This window comes from Bufo gargarizans, chromosome 2 (assembly GCF_014858855.1).
Source record: "Bufo gargarizans isolate SCDJY-AF-19 chromosome 2, ASM1485885v1, whole genome shotgun sequence".
NCBI lineage: Eukaryota > Metazoa > Chordata > Amphibia > Anura > Bufonidae > Bufo > Bufo gargarizans.
In genome coordinates, this window is record NC_058081.1 from 170,192,154 (window position 1) to 170,208,313 (window position 16,160).

Consider the following 16,160-nt stretch of genomic DNA (forward strand, 5'->3'; position numbering starts at 1 on the left):
TTCATATCTATAGGGCCAGCGTTGCGTGAAAAACGCAGAATATAGAACATGCTGCGATTTTCACGCAGCACACAAGCGATGCGTAAAAATCACTGCTCATGTGCACAGCCCCATTGAAGTGAATGGGCCTGGATTCAGTGAGGGTGCAATGCGTTGACCTCACGCATTGCACCCGCGTGGAATTCTCACCCGTGTGAAAGGGGCCTTAGTGTTCACATTTTCCTTTTGTGTAGTTTATGCTTGCCAACACGGGGAGTTCATCCAAAAAATCTGTACAATGTTCTACTTTCTTTAGTATCTCTTGGCTTAAAAAAAAAGCCAATAAAGAAAAAACTGAACCATGTAAATTTGATTTTAGTTTCCCCATCTCTGTCAGTGTTACACAAAAGCCACCTGGCTCTATTCAACTGTGAGGAGATGGTGCTCATTGCATTAAATAGACACTAGGTGGCAGTATTCTTTTTACTCTGCGGGTATTTTACAGCACATTAGATCAGAAGCCATTCTCCATCTTTTTGTTTTTTACGTGTTGCATAGTTTTATAGTTCTGTCGCTAGATCTTGGTCCAAGAGGCCTTTTGTGACTTGGTTTCTTTTTTTAATCTATTATTCATTGTGCGCTTGATATTTGATACTACAAATTGTTACTGCCAGATCAGACCCACTGATGCATTGCTTTACCATTTATTATTTTACTTTTGCCTCTTCTAGCGGTATATTTGTTAAAGGCAATGGCTCTGTGTGGTAATGCTTCCATCGGCACTCCTCTCCTTTTTGTTCCCAGTTTGTTTGGCGAGACGGGCATGTATCGCAGGCAGACTTTGATGTGGCACAGTGAATCCTTTTATCCTTGATCTCTGCCTGAATGGAATATCCGTCCTCAGACAGAAGGAAGTTCTTAGCTTCAGGTTGTTTCCGGCTTGCACGCTATGCTTCTGCCACGGCGTACAATCACTTTCTTCACCATAAGCAGGGCTCTATTAATATGCACAACATGAGCGTGTTGAGGAGAAGGTTATTAGAATGCTAGTTTGTATCCTCCAGTGAATGAAATGATGTGTGATTATGAAGTCATCAGGCATGGACCAGTAAGACTCGAGAGAGCCTCCCCCCTCGAAGGTCCTTAGGGTGCCATTGATTGGTGACCATGTGTTTGTGCCCGATAGACTGTGAAATGGTGTGTTGCTACACGGCTGTGCTGCACCTGCGCCCCACCGAGGTGATTGATTGGTTTGGTCATGTGGAATGTTCCCATCTGGTCCTCAGTAATGTGTTTTTTTTTTCCGCCTTTTCTTCAGCGAATAGCAAGTGCTTGCTGGATAGTTAAAATAAGCGGTTAGGGAAGCTGTTGAAGGCTTTCCTCCTCCGAGCAGGGACTTGGACGTGTTTTCTTCCGGCCAAGGAAGATCTGCAAGAAAATCCTGTAGGGCAAAGTTAAATCAAAGCTAATCGGAACTGCTGGCAGTAGCCTGTAGTATGGAAAGGAAAGAAAAGCTCCTGCTTTCCAGAGGGCTCCCGTGGCTCCATCTGATCCTTTATTTCTTACCGATACATATCATACGCAGTGTAGTGAGGGGCGCAGTACAGTGATACTGGGCGGTCTTGTTTGATATTTCTTAATCTCTGTCCTTTTTTATAATTGATCTATTCATTGCACCTAATGACTAATTACACATCAGAGCACATCAGTGGCTGCATTCATCATTGTAGAATGTAATAATCAATGGCATTTCAACAAAGGAAAAAATAAATATGCAAATAAGGGCTCATTAACATTTGCATGAGCTGTTTGAATAATCACGTTGCTGACAAGGCTGTAATTAACAGAAATTGATGCTGAGTTCAGGATTTGATAGTGTGTTTTCTCAGCGTTTTATTGTTGTCACTGTGGGGGTCGAAATGAAGTTCTGCTCTACTTGTACCTTGACTGAAGCCTTCCGCCACGCGCTCTGCCAGGTAGCAGAAGTCCCTGCTGCTGGCGGTTAACCCTGCCTGTGCCAGTCGGCATCCTGTTCTTTTCGTTAGCCGCTAAGAAACTGTGGGTGCAAAGGAAAACTGGCAACCAATCGTGTGATGCCTTTCATTTTCCGAAAATGAAAGGTAGGAGCCAATTGGCTGCTTATAAGCGATGCCACCAATTTTTCTTTGCGCCAGTTTTGATAAATCTCCTCCTCTGTTTTAGATTTTAATTTTTTTGCTTTTATGAATTTTAACAAATCTATTTTCTACCTGCTGTGGGCGTGTGCGTTCTGATTCGGTGCATCTCCTCGACAAACCTTTGAGGTTTTTGAGCTTTCCTCTGTTATGACATCATCAGTGAGCAGCACATTGATGCCTACTAATGAGAGGCATCAGGGAGCTTGAGTTTCATGAACTGCTTTGCTGTGCTTCAGGGCATGACTGTATATTAATGAGCGGTGCAGGGCATGACTTTGTTCGCCTTCACTCCTGGAGAGCTAAGTAGCCAGGTCACATACAGCAGAATGATGAATACTAGTGACACCCTATATATTCCTGTGCAGAGGACATTTTAGGTGCCACAGAGCCAGCGCTCCATTGTCAGGCTGTGTTTATTGTAATCGAAAATTGTGTGACGTGGACGATATCAGCCCGGATCGCTAGACTCCCCCATGTTCCTCCTCCTTTTCCTGCCCGGCTTCCTGTTTTTGTCATGGATATTAACTGAAATGCACCAAACACAATAAAGCTGTTTATGTCAGTTTTTTGGATGACTGCGAGTGCTGATTATAACAAGTTTAAGGAATTTCTTTTGTCGGATATGCACCCGTGCCATATGGCTGAACATGGAACATTAACTTGACAGGGATAATGGATTGTGCTATATGGAGATGATTTCGCCTGCAGCTTCACTATAACTCACTGTGGTTGGGGATCATAGGTTTATCGTATAGAAAGAAGAAAACACCCAGATGGATTTACTTTACATAAAACCCCACTTTTCTTTTTATTTTGTGTTTCTAATTAGGAAAAAAAAGGGATATCTTTCAGATAGTAAAGTTTGAGCAGGCGTTGCAGCTGGCAGGCTTGTTTCATATCCATTTCATCCATCCAAAAAGCTTGTGAGCGCCCCCTGCAGTTGTATGAGCAGTAAACATCTTGGATATTGATCATGTTATTAATGATAAGTGATGATTCGTCCCTGCTTTAATGTGTGAGGAGAGTTATATAGAAAATGTTCCGCCCTCCGTCCCTCTCTTATAACCGTGCAGCTCCTGATCCTAGGCTGTTGTCCAGGACTAGTAAAACAGACTACTGCTTTATATTTTTTTCCTTCCAGAAACGGTGCCACACCTGCCCACAGGTTGTATCCTGTATTGCAGTTCTCCATTGAAGTGAATGGGGCTGAACAGTAATACTGGGCACAACCTGTGGACAGATGTGAAATTGTTTTTGAAAGAAAGCAGTCATGTTTTACTAATTCTGAACAACCCCTTTAAAGGAAACCCCCCAAACCACCATCCGATAACAGATTCGGTATAGTGTAGAAAGAACGTTGCATGCTGTATTCATTTGACATTTAAGAAGTCATGGCGGCAGAGCTGCACCTCACAACCATTTGGCTTCATTGACAGGCCTGGTACATCATCACAAGTCACCTTCAGTAGCATTACACAGTGAAGTGAGGACATCAGTCAAACCAGGAGGGTCACCAACCATGGTGACTCGTGAGCGGCTATTCTACCCCATGACTCCTTACAGGTCATTAGAATAAGGTGCTGAAAGGTCTTTTTCTGTATTGTGCGGAATCCTTTAGGTCTCTTCAGGATGTGTAGCGAACTCGTAGCATCAGGACTGAATCCTGGCCCATTCCTTTGCATGGGTCTGTGCACATGTCATGTCATTTTTTATGTGTCATCTCTTCATTCAGGAAAAATCCCAGCCTGTTCTATACTGTGTGTTTTTTACGCAGTCGTGGCCCTATAGAAGTGAAAGGGGGTTGTGAGAAAAACGGGAGGCATCCGTATGCAATGCGTTTTTCACCGATGGTGGCCAGGAGATGTAGATGGTTATTCTTCAGTTTGCATCCGTGCTGAAAAAAACGCACACACTGAATACAATAGCAGAAAAAAGGTATATAGATACACTTTGTGTGCAAAACTTCCCTGAACGGACCCTGACACAATCCGTTTCACTCATGTGAAAGGCCTCCAGAATATAGAAGGACATCGTTGTGAACCTCTTACTGTCCTGAATAACAGATTGGTGACAGTTTAGGGACCTAAGTTCTTATGACTGGGCAGCTTAAAGGGGTATTCTGGTTATAGAAAATTATTCCCCATCTGCAGGATATGGGATAACTATCAGATTGGTGGGGGTCCTACCACTGGGACCCTCACTGATCATAAGAATAGCCTATGGGGCCCCAGTGAAATGGACTGAGCGCTGTACTCGGCTATCTCCGGTGCTCCAATAGAAATAAAAGGAGCAGCAGCGTGTTTTTCTGACCATCTTCTCCATCCATTTCAGGAGGGCTTCATGGGCACCGGGTCCTGTAGATGGGGGATAACTTTCTGTAACTGGAACACCCATTTAAAGTAAAGATAAAGAGGTGACAGCTTTGGTGGAGATGAGCGAGTGGTGATCTGTCTGTGGAGTACAGACTGTTCTCCCCATCACTGGAAATTATTTTATCCTTTGGAGGTTAATACTAGCTAAAAATCTTGGAGTACATTGCGTGCCTATTTCTTGACTTCTCCACCAGCAATTTGCATTTTCAGGTCTGGTATTAGAAATCATCAATGCAGCAATTAATTTTTAATGGTTTTAGTTACAAAAGGGGCTTGTGTTCTGTGTCTGCCACACTGCCGAAACCCGGTCAGAGGCGAGGACCCCCTGGAATACATAAGCTCCAGCTGCATTTGCCATCAGACTCTGCGTTTTTCCTGTGAATGTTTGTTTTTAGTGTCATGGAAACTGTGAGTCAAAGAATGGATATTCTATTCATGTGGGAAATGAACAGCTCCCTGTCTACGGCTTCAGCGACTTCCGAAGCCATCCTTAAAATAGACCTGGTGACTGCACCTCTGAGGCTCCAAACAATGGAGCCATCCAGTGACCTGCATTGTACATACATGGTCCAGTCTACCTGGCACAATCTGAGCACAAATTTGAGTACGTTAACTCTCAATTCATTTTACAGGCTTTTTATCCATTAATAAACCTTAGTGTCTGACATGGACTTTAGCTGACTCCACTGTAATCCATTGAAATTGCTAATAAATGTATTGGCAGATCATGTGAGGTGTTTAGTGAGCCTACATGCCTTTTTTAAAGGGTTTGTCGGGGTTCAGAGCTGAACCTGGACACAACCCCATCTGCACTCATTCACCATGAATGAGTAGAGCATCAGAGCTTTTTATGCTCTGATGCTCTCCCTTGCCCTGTGCTGAATCTCGTAGGGCAAGGGCTGTTTGTTTACCTTTTGGAGGATTCCATCCAGCAGTGTTCCTGGTGACATCACTGGCTCTAATAGGTGGACTTTAGTGCAGCCATTAATGCCAGTGACGTCACTGGGCTCAATGCTAGGTGGAATCGTCCAACTAGCATGGCCATGGAGAGCCTGGTACATCATCGGATTTCAAGAAAATTCACTTTATAAAAAATGATGAGCTGTTTTTCCTGCACATCTTTGAGTTTATTTACTAGCAGGATCTTTTTTTTTTTTTTCCTTCTGCTCCATCATGGGCTTCTTATCTCTCATCTCTGACCTTATAAACACTCATTAAAGCTCAGTTCTTATCTTATTGATAAGAATGGGGCTTAAATAAAGCCTGTATTGAGCAAGCGATTGTTGGAAGGAAAGCTTTTTTCCTCCCGGCATTCGTCTGCTCGCTAGTGGCAGAGCTATTACATGCAGCAATCTCTTGCGCAGCATGGGGAGGAGCGAGCACTATGTCATTACTCGTCCCCATGCTGTAATAGTGGGTTGCTGGAGGCAGATCGTAATTAGACACCACTATCTGCCACCGGCAACTGGTGATTTTTAAGCATTTGCTCATTCATCGGGCAATCAGTGGTAGTATTGCACAGAAAGATGATTGCTAATGAGCATTTATATAAACACTCGGTAGCGATCATTGGCAGGTGTAATACAGCCTTAAGTGTTTATGTCCTTTTAGTAATGTAGAGATAAGTGAAATCAAAAGTACCAGTCACACAGCTAGAACTAACCTTTTGTGACAGAACGGCTCAATATTTTTAATAAAGACTATTGGAAAAAATTATTTTTAGCCCAAAATGAGTTAGGGCCCTTTCACACTTGCGTTGTCCGGATCCGGCGTGTACTCCACTTGCCGGAATTACACGCCGGATCCGGAAAAACGCAAGTGTACTGAAAGCATTTGAAGACGGAGCCGTCTTCAAAATGCGTTCAGTGTTACTATGGCACCCAGGACGCTATTAATGTCCTGGTTGCCATAGTAGGAGCGGGGAGCGGGGGAGCGGTATACTTACAGTCCGTGTAGCTCTCTGGGCGCTCCAGAATGACGTCAGAGCGCCCCGTGCTCATGGATGACGTGTTCCATGTGATCACGTGATCCATGCGCTTGGGGCGCCCTGACGTCACTCTGAAGCGCCCGGGGAGCCGCACGGACGGTAAGTATGCTGCTCCCCACTACACTTTACCATGGCTGCCAGGACTTTAGCGTCCCGACAGCCATGGTAACCATTGAGAAAAAGCTAAACGTCGTATCCGGCAATGCGCCGAAACGACGTTTAGCTTAAGGCCAGATCCGGATCAATGCCTTTCAATGGGCATTAATTCCGGATCCGGCCTTGCGGCAAGTCTTCAGGATTTTTGGCCGGAGCAAAAAGCGCAACATGCTGCGATATTTTCTCTGGCCAAAAAACGTTCCGTTCCGGAACTGAAGACATCCTGATGCATCCTGAACGGATTTCTCTCCTATCAGAATGCATTAGGATAATCCTGATCAGGATTCTTCCGGCATAGAGCCCCGACGACGGAACTCTATGCCGGATCCGGACAACGCAAGTGTGAAAGGGCCCTAAAATGCAATGTCCCGAAGTTGTACATAGCTTTTAATGCAGAGTGTCAAGTTGAAAGATTGTGACTGTGAAATTTTCATATTGCCTTTCCCCACACTGTTGTACTTAGAACTCAATAATAGTCCAATATACAGTAAGCCCTTAAAGAGGACCTGTCCCTTCTTCTGACATGTCTGTTTTAGGTACTGCTTGTATTCTCTATGTAATATCAATTCTGGAGCATCTTTTCTGATGTATTTATCTTATGGTGTTCCTCTAGTAATTGTACTAGAAGGTTGTATGAATGAAGCAGCCAGCAGTATGCAGTCAAGGTACAGCTGGGTGTTACCAGTTGGGTGTGTCCATGCCCAAGCAGTGCTGCCACTGCCATAGTGTGCAGGGATGCTCACCCATCTGAACCTGCAGTCTGCTGGCAATTCATTCAAAACTACTAGTAGAAATTGTTTAAAAAAAAAGAAAATAAAATAACTGCCGCAACATAGTCATAAGAATAGATGCTCAAGAATTGTTATTACATGGGGAATGCAAGCAGTCACTAGACAGACATGTCGGGAGAGGGGACAGGTCCTCTTTAAGCACCATCCAGTGACAGCCCAAGGTAGCTATCATATCGGTCCACATGTGCTACTAGACATCAGAAATTTAGCAAAAATTTTCGCATCTAGTATTCTAAATGCGTCTAGCACACCAGGGGGCGTGACTTGGCACGGAAGGGCGTGATCTACCATGCAAAATTTTGTTCTGTAATTCTGTCTTAACATTCTGTTGTAAAATAACCTAACCAATTGTTGGTATAAAGTTATACAAAAGTGTCTATCCCTCCACCAAATGCATCATCCATTGTCCGGCACAATTACTGTGATAAATTTGGTGCATGTCTAAACCAGGCTTCGGGATTAGAAATCTGCCCCAGTGTGTGCAGGGGATTTGGAGCTCTGTTATATTTAGAAATTAATCATCGCCTAAAAACAAGATGATAAAGGTTGGGGTGCAGTTTAAGGCTGAGGCTGCAAACAAATCACTCTGAAATTGATTTCCATGGAGAATGCATTGAGTAGCCTGATTTTTTTTATTTTTCCTCCAAACTGGTACAGCCAAGTGAGTATTATTGGAACAATTAATTTGCTGCAAATAAAAATTTCAGTGCATACTCCAAGTAGGTAGTGTTTTATTTTATTTATTTCTAGATGCGGGATGACGGGCCGAACTGGATGGACAAATGTCTTTTTTCGGCCTTATGTACTATGTTACTAGATGTTTTTTCCTCCATAGAGTACCATGAAAAACCCTGGCCAATAAAATCACAATGAAATTTCTGCTTTATCTACAGCAATTAAATCACTTCAGCTAGTCACTTGGCTGCAGCAGTTTGGAAGCAATTTTTAAGCCGCTCAACGCATTCCCTATGAACAACGATTTTTTTATGTTGTCACACTACAACAAAAAAAAAAAGGTGTAGTTGTAGCTTCTGTCTATGCTGGGCTTATGGGCTTAAAGGGAACCTGTCACCGGGATTTTGTGCATAGAGCTGAAGACATGGGTTGCTAGCACGTCCGCAATATCCAGTCCCCATAGCTCGGTGTGCTTTTATTGTGTAAAAAAAAACAATTTGATACATATGACTCATCTCACGTACATGACTCATCTCAGGTTAATTTGCATATGTATCAAATCGTTTTTTTACACAATAAAAGCACACAGAGCTATCGGGGACTGGGTATTGCGGATGTGCTAGCGGCCATCTAGCAACCCATGTCCTCGGCTCTATACACAAAATCCCGATGACAGGTTCCCTTTAAACATAATGACTTGAATGATTTTTACAATTATACTTTCCCCGCTCTCCAGCATCCGCATCGTTCCTGGGCACTGGGGGGTATCTTTTATAGTCTTTTATAGTTTGGATAACACCTTTAACTATTGTTAACCTCTTTTTGCCCTCTGACGTAATCACAAAATCCCCTTTACAATTTTACAGGTAAAAATAAATATAATGGGTATTGCTCAAAAATGGTGAGCGCCATAACAAAACAAAAATAAATGCACAATTTGCCATTTTTTGGTCACCCTGTCCCTTCCACAAGATTTAATAAAAAAGTGATCAAAAAGTTGTATGAGGTGTCTCTCTTAATAAATTAGTTTGATCTCTGGTGTCAGAAACAGAAGTAAATTCACATAAAACTTTGTTCTAATACTGTACAGAGCAGAAGCCGATTCCGAGTTCGGGAAATGGTTTTAGGTGTTTTTTTTTTTTTTTTTTTTTTTAGCTCTGTACAGTATTAGAATGTATTGGCTCCGATGAGCCAAAGTTATTGCTTAGCGAAGTCTTGCGAGACTTAGTGCAATAACTTCATAAATTAATTTGTACTGTAAAAACATTTCCCGAACTCTGGTTCGGTTCCAAGGTACCACTTGGAACCGAACCAGAGTTCGGGAGTACAAATTAATTTATGAAGTTATTGCGCTAAGTATCGCGAGACTTCGCAAAGCAATAGCTTTGGCTCATCAGAGCCAATACATTCTAATACTGTACAGAACGCATCCCTACTCAAAGCCATAATACTGCAGCACTGTCATGGTGCTGGCTCCGGCTGTGTCCACTCCCTTACTTGTGAGAACCAGATGTATCGTACAGCTGGCACCCCGCTCTCAAATAGTCAGCTCCATTCCCAGCAGTTTAACAAATGTTAAAGTCCCCTAATGGGACAAAAAAATAAATAAATTAGCACTGACCTGTAGAATACCGTAGGCACCTACAGCGAGAACGGTGCAGGGAAATTAATAGAGGGCGCTTTGCGCATGCGCAGCCACCCTCCATTTCAATGGGGCTGCCGAAAATAGGCGAGCAATTGCTCAGCTATTTCTGTCTGCCCTATAGAAATGAATGGGAGAAGGGGCTGCGCGTGCGCTCCCATTCATTTCTATGGGAGCAGCGCTTGGTGATGGACAGACCCTGGGAAACCCAGAGCCCTCCAGCCACAGCTCTCCCTGCTCCGTTCTCCTTGTAGGTGCGGGACCCAGCTTCTTCTGGGGCCATCACCCGGAAGAACAGCATTTTCCTACATCCACAAATATAAATTGAATGTTTGATATGGAATGACTTGTTGTTTTTACTTTGTAACAGGAAACGGACTTTGTGCTGAAGACTCTGTATATAGCTTATTGATAATTTGTATTCTACATTAATCATAAAGTGCATCCTATTTATCCAGGCTCCCTCTACCATTATCACTAGTAGACCGCCGTTAATCCTGGAAGGGTATTGATTGGTGGCTGCTGGCTGTGACAGGACGACTGGACTGAGTTAAGATGGGGAAGGAGATGAGATAAGGACTTGGTTAGAAGAGTGATTACAACTAGGGACCTTCTAATCACTGACCTCTGTAGGGATCCTCTAGTTTATTGCTAATCTCACTTGCACTTGCCATTTTCCTCTGTTGCTGCCTCATCGTTCATAGTCGAGTGAGTAATTTGGCATGGAGGGAAGAAGAGGGAGGGAGCAAGTCCAGCAGCTGTGCTTGTTGTTGATGGCTAAACATTTTCACTGTAGCCAGCAGCATGCCTGGCGCAACCATTAGCTAATGCCACTTAAATGGCTGTGAGGAAAAGAAGATGACTGTGTATGCAATAGTCACATAGTAAAGGTAACCTAACAGGGGAATCGTTATCTCCCATTCATTAGCTGTTAGACGAACAACTCCCCCCCACCCCCCCATACACCTGCAGTTTAGGTTCACTCAAAGGTGTATGTGTATTCAGTGGGGGAGAGGGGAGAAGGCCGCTGCCAGACACTTCTGACAGCAGTTTAGTAAAGAACAAAAGGATCAGGGGGAAAATATTAATTTAGCCTGATCTTTCTGTCCCCTGACATCCTCTGTCATAGTAGAGTTGAACCTGCCACATTTGGCACCAGTCAACAATCTAATGGGTGTGAGGAGCTCCTGACTATTCCTGACATGATGTAGGGGAAGAGAAATATTGAGTGTGTCGAATTTTAATGCATCATCCTTTTGTTCTCTGGGGACGTAGCATTATTCTCTCTGCCTATTGAAAATATATACATACACTTGGCAGCACCCATTGTGTATGTGTATGTGTGTGTGTGTGTGTGTGTGTGGGTGGAGGTGATAGCTGTTGGTCAAACAAGCAAGTGACCCACAGCCATCGAAGGTTTATGGGCACCTTTACTCTTCCAAGCATTCATATTGCTACTGTAGGGCGATGAACTGCAGTCAGATGCTTCTGCTTTGTATTCCCCCACATAATAACATCAGACTGTGCAGGGACTCAATCCCAACTGGTAACACTCATCTGGACCTTCACTGCAAACAATTTATTCATCACTTCTAGAACTGAGTCATAAGAACAGACGCTCAGAATTATTACATGTGGAAAGCAAGTAGTTACCAGAGGTGACAGGTCCTTTTTACCTTTAAAGGGGTTGTCCAGCTGTTAGTATTGATGACCGATCATAGGTCATCAATATATGATTGACTGTGGTCGGACACCCAGCACCCCCACTGATCAGCTGTTTTAGGAGGAGAAGGGGCTCCATGTGAGTGCCGCTTCCTTTTCATTACACTGCACTTTGTCTTGGAAGTGCAGAGTAATACAAGTACCCCCTCCTTTCAAGCTAATGGAGCAGGTACTTGTAATTACACTGCTCCACAGGAGACGGGGCATAGAGTCGTGACCAGGAAGCTGATCAGCGGGGGTCCCGGGTGTTGGACCCCCACCAATGACATATTGATGACCTATCCTGATGATAGGTCATCAATAGTAACTGCTGGACAACCCCTTTAAATCCCATGAGTGCCATTTCAAGCTTAGGGTATGAGCCGTTTGGAAGCCGCTCCCTTCTGGTGTAGATGTCTCCTGGGTGGACGGTACAACTGTGGAGGCCTGCCAGCAGCCATTTAAAGGGTTTTCTGCCATTTTAACGGTGACCTATCCAGTATCTGATTGGTTGTGGTCCGACACCCCTGTCTCCTGTGAGTGCCGCTACCTTCTCACAGCTTACAGGCACGGTGCCATACAGTGTATAGTGGCTGTGCTTAGTATTGCACTTAGCCCCATTCACTTGTATGTGGATGACGCCTCTTTTGAACCCTCTCTGTGGACTCTAAACTGCACTTTGTGAACTGGGCCATAGACTAGCTACAAGCATGACCTGTTTGTCAATGGATCCTTAAGGCAATCTCTGAGGAAATCACAACATGTAATCTGACCCCATAAAGCTATAGTTGTTGGGGAATTTTATGTCTATTTCCATCTTTGCTCTTGCCTCATGATTCATTTGGTTCATATTGTTGTATCTTTTTGGTAAATATCCAAAAATGCTTGCCTAATGCTTTTATTCTCTTGGGAGATAAGGCACCATTGGAGGTGCCTGGCAATACCTCTCCCCTCTCTCCTCATTGACGGCACAAACCGAACATCTATGGGGGAGTTGGAAGAGATTGCCATCTCCAGACATCTGTTGATTGTGTATGGCCTTGTTAACGGCCAATATGAACTGGAATATATGGGGCTGTGTTTACAAACCAAGGGTTCACCAGGCGGTTGTTTATTCAGTTGTTGTCCCACCATCACCTTACTTCTGTCTTCTGTATTTGGCCACCTACACTGTACGGCCTCAGACCTCTGGAACAGAGGCAGGAGTTTGCAGATAACCTCCTGCAGTGCATGACCCTTTCATCCACCCTCCAAAATCAGTTTACCTATTTACATGGAAAATCTGATCTTTACCCACAGCTACCCTTATCTGCGTTGTCTAAATGTATGCATTCTTTAGTTATCAGTAAGATCTCCTCTTTTATCTGTCGACAACAAAGATTGGCTCTGATCCTGTGGTCTTTTATGAGCCCTCTTCTTTGGTCTCTGGCCTTCTGCCACAGGTTTTTTCTGTTACGGTCTCTGCATTATACTTTACCTATGTACAGATAAGATGTAAGATGAGACTTTCTGTTAGTACTTTTTAAGCTGTTCGTACTAGATTTACTCAAATAAATGATTAGCGACTCTGGCGAAAATGAATGTCTTTACAGGTTTTGATAATACTTCTAATTCAACAGCGGGCTGCTTGTTCATCAAATGCTACTGATAGGTATAGGAAGCGTACGACAGGTGGGATTCCTCCTAGTCGTAATCTTCATTGGGTGGCAAGCCTATTTTAATGATTTTATTTACAAAAAGATTTGTCACTCTTGCAAACATTTTTTTTAACACCTGCATAATTGCAGTTGCGGTTTTGATCTAAAGTAGCTGCCTGCAAGTTTTCACAAATTGTGGAAATTGTGAAATAGAATGTATTATTAAAGAATCAGCAGCTGGAAAATATATTACCCAAATATTATACAAATTTGCCTTACAATACCAATGATTAAACACAATTTAGAATGAAGGTGCTCATACACTATATAGATAGCAGTCTACGACTGTTTCTCCCGAGTGTGCATATGTTCTCAATAGTCGGAGGGGAATAATCTAGCGGTTAAGGTTGTTGAAATCCTTTGGGTGCCGGTGGTGTCCTTCATGTGCTAGATCCTTCGCTACCTTGTGGTTTCAGTTTATAGCTATAACTGTTCCTCCTGACTCCCCCATACACAGGTCCACTTGTTTCAGCCGAGCATGCATGTGTTCTTAGTGCGGAGAGGAAGCAGTAAGGCACTTGGCGTGGTGGCTTATCTCTTGTGAACAAAGAACATTAAACATGCCTAATCCTACCATCCCCCAACATCATGTCTGGGAACTCCCGCTAATAGTTGGTAGTCACCAGAATTGACAGACTCGACCAACTTTGCTCTTATGTGTATGTACACATTTGGAGCCGACATTTGTTACTGTGGCCGTGTAACTACTGTATGTAATGTGTGACTACGTGACTTGGAAATCACAGTGAGTAAATGTGCATAAACCGGCTCATTAATTGTGCTCTTTCTGGTACCCCATGGAACCTTTTATCCAAATCTCCTCCTTGAGCCTGTTTTCTCTAATGCATCCTGTGTAAACCCATGTTTATTAGCATCCACATGGAAATGACTGTTTTGAAATCTTTTTGGTTTCCACCATGCTTTCCCTAATGCTGTTTATCATTTTGTGGACAAAAAAATGCTGGCACTGTTAAATGTGAGCCGCGTGATCCATACTGCTTCAAATATTCTGCATATTTGCTTTCTGCCTGATGTTTGTAACTTTCTATATTTGCCTCAAATCTAATATCCCAAAATGGCATCGAAGACTGCTACTAGTATGAAGAATTTTAATCATAATCTGAAGCAAGTGTCTGTGTTCTGTAATATAAACTTTCTTTATAATGTCCCCTGTAAAGAGAGATTCTCAAAATATACACACTACTTTAACCCCTTAAGGACACTGCCCCAGTTTGGGCCTTTAAAGGGAACCTGTCACCTAAAAAAAAACACCTCTCAAACCGCCAACATTACCCTAAAGTAGCCAGCAGTATGTTCCTAAAGATCCTTTTCTTCCTCCGGCCAGATGCACCAAAATCTTGAAAAACTAACTTTAATCTCCTGCACGAGTTTGAAGTCAAGGGGCAGCGGCCTCCCCTCTTTAAGTCAGGATAACCACACCCCCTTTCCCTGCCCCTTCACCTCTGATTGACAGCCGCGCACGTGAACGTCCTGATGCGCACTCACACTCAGCCGGCTTTGCTGAACAGCCGAAAGCGATCGTCTGTTAATCAAAAGCGAAGGGGCAGGGAAAGGGGGAGTGGATATCCTGACTTGAAGCGAGGAGGCCGCTGCCCCCTTGACTTTGAACTCTGCTGTTACGTAGCGCGTGCAGGGGATTAAAGTTAGTTTTTCAAGCTTTTGGTGCATCTGGCCGGAGGATGAAAAGGATCTTTAGGGACATACTGCTGGCTACTTTACGGTAATGCTGGTGGTTTGGGAGGCGTTTTTTAGGTGACAGGTTCCCTTTAAGGGGATTGTCTAGGTGTTGTGTGGTGATATGTCACTGAGGTCCAGTCATTGGCTGCAGTGGTGTACATGACCCCCTCTGTGCAGGAGGTACCAAGCGGCAGGGTGCAGACAAGTATGCATCTATTCACAGGTCTGCTTGCTGGGTGGAGGGGTGAATTCAATTTTAATTTTTTTTTTCTAAAATCCTGCACACCCCCTTGGGGTTGTCCTTTCTTAAACATATATGGGGATCCATAGGATAAGTCATCAATATCTGAAAAATGTAGGTCTCATGTGAACGTGCCCATACTGTTGAGTAACGCTGCTGGTACATATCCCTTAAAATATAATTTAAAGGCCCTTGCTTGAACTTGCCAGAATCTGAATACATATTTTTTTTTATTTTTTTTCATTGAATTAGATGAAGATTAAAAATGGGCAATTATCATGTACTTGAAGTGGTACAAACAAGTACTTTCAGTCAGCCAAAGGATGTTTTCTATTGAAAAAGATCTCCTACATGTTGGCAAGTTATTTCTTCAAATATGCTAAACTCAGTAGAAAAAATATTAAGGTTTGAATCAATTGTATCTCATTAGATCAATTTATAGTATCTATTTTTCACCTTATCTGCAAAAATTATTTTCAGGGTTGTTCCTAAAGTACCTTTAATCCATCTGCAAATGAGCAGTTAAGTGCACCATGGGCAGACCCAAGCTACTCTGTGGACCCTTGCTGCTCCTTCCTCTGCCAGCTCCTCCCTCTTTCTTGAGTGACAGGGCCATGTGAGATGACCGTGCAGGAACCTGGCTGTTGTACTCAAGAAGGAGAGGGACAGGCTGACAGAGGAAGGAGGAGCAAGAGTGCACAGAGTAGGGTTGGGCGATATCAGAAATATTCCAACGATAACTATATATGTAAAGTTAGCTCGATAACGATTAATATTGCAATAAATGCCCATTTAGAAAAAAATAAAAAACACTCAAAACATGTACTCGTGTTTCCTTGTTGCCCCCATAGATTATAATGTCTCCTTGATGCTCCCATGCAGCAATATGTCTTAGTTTCCCACCAAGAACGGGGTCCCCCCCAAAAAAAAATCTGATGGAGCTGCTGTGCTCCCTGTTGCTCCATTCATTCTCTATGGGAGTGCTGGAGATAGCAGTGATCAGCCATCTACACCGCTCCCATAGAAAATGGGTCATCCTAGCGG

At 43.4% G+C, this 16,160-nt stretch overlaps 1 protein-coding gene across 7 annotated transcripts in view; it reads left to right on the top strand.

Moving 5' to 3' along the window:
- The window catches only part of TCF12 (transcription factor 12), a 160,647-nt gene that overhangs the window by 76,012 nt on the left and 68,475 nt on the right, over positions 1-16,160 (top strand). The window contains exon 1 of one of the 7 annotated variants that reach the window (XM_044279693.1): positions 10,949-10,953. The exons of the other annotated variants lie outside the window; for them this stretch is intronic. Within the exon in view, the coding sequence (XP_044135628.1) occupies positions 10,950-10,953 (4 nt within the window). The 5' untranslated portion in view covers position 10,949. Of the gene's footprint in view, positions 1-10,948; positions 10,954-16,160 lie in introns of those variants that run through there. 7 annotated transcript variants of the gene reach the window in all.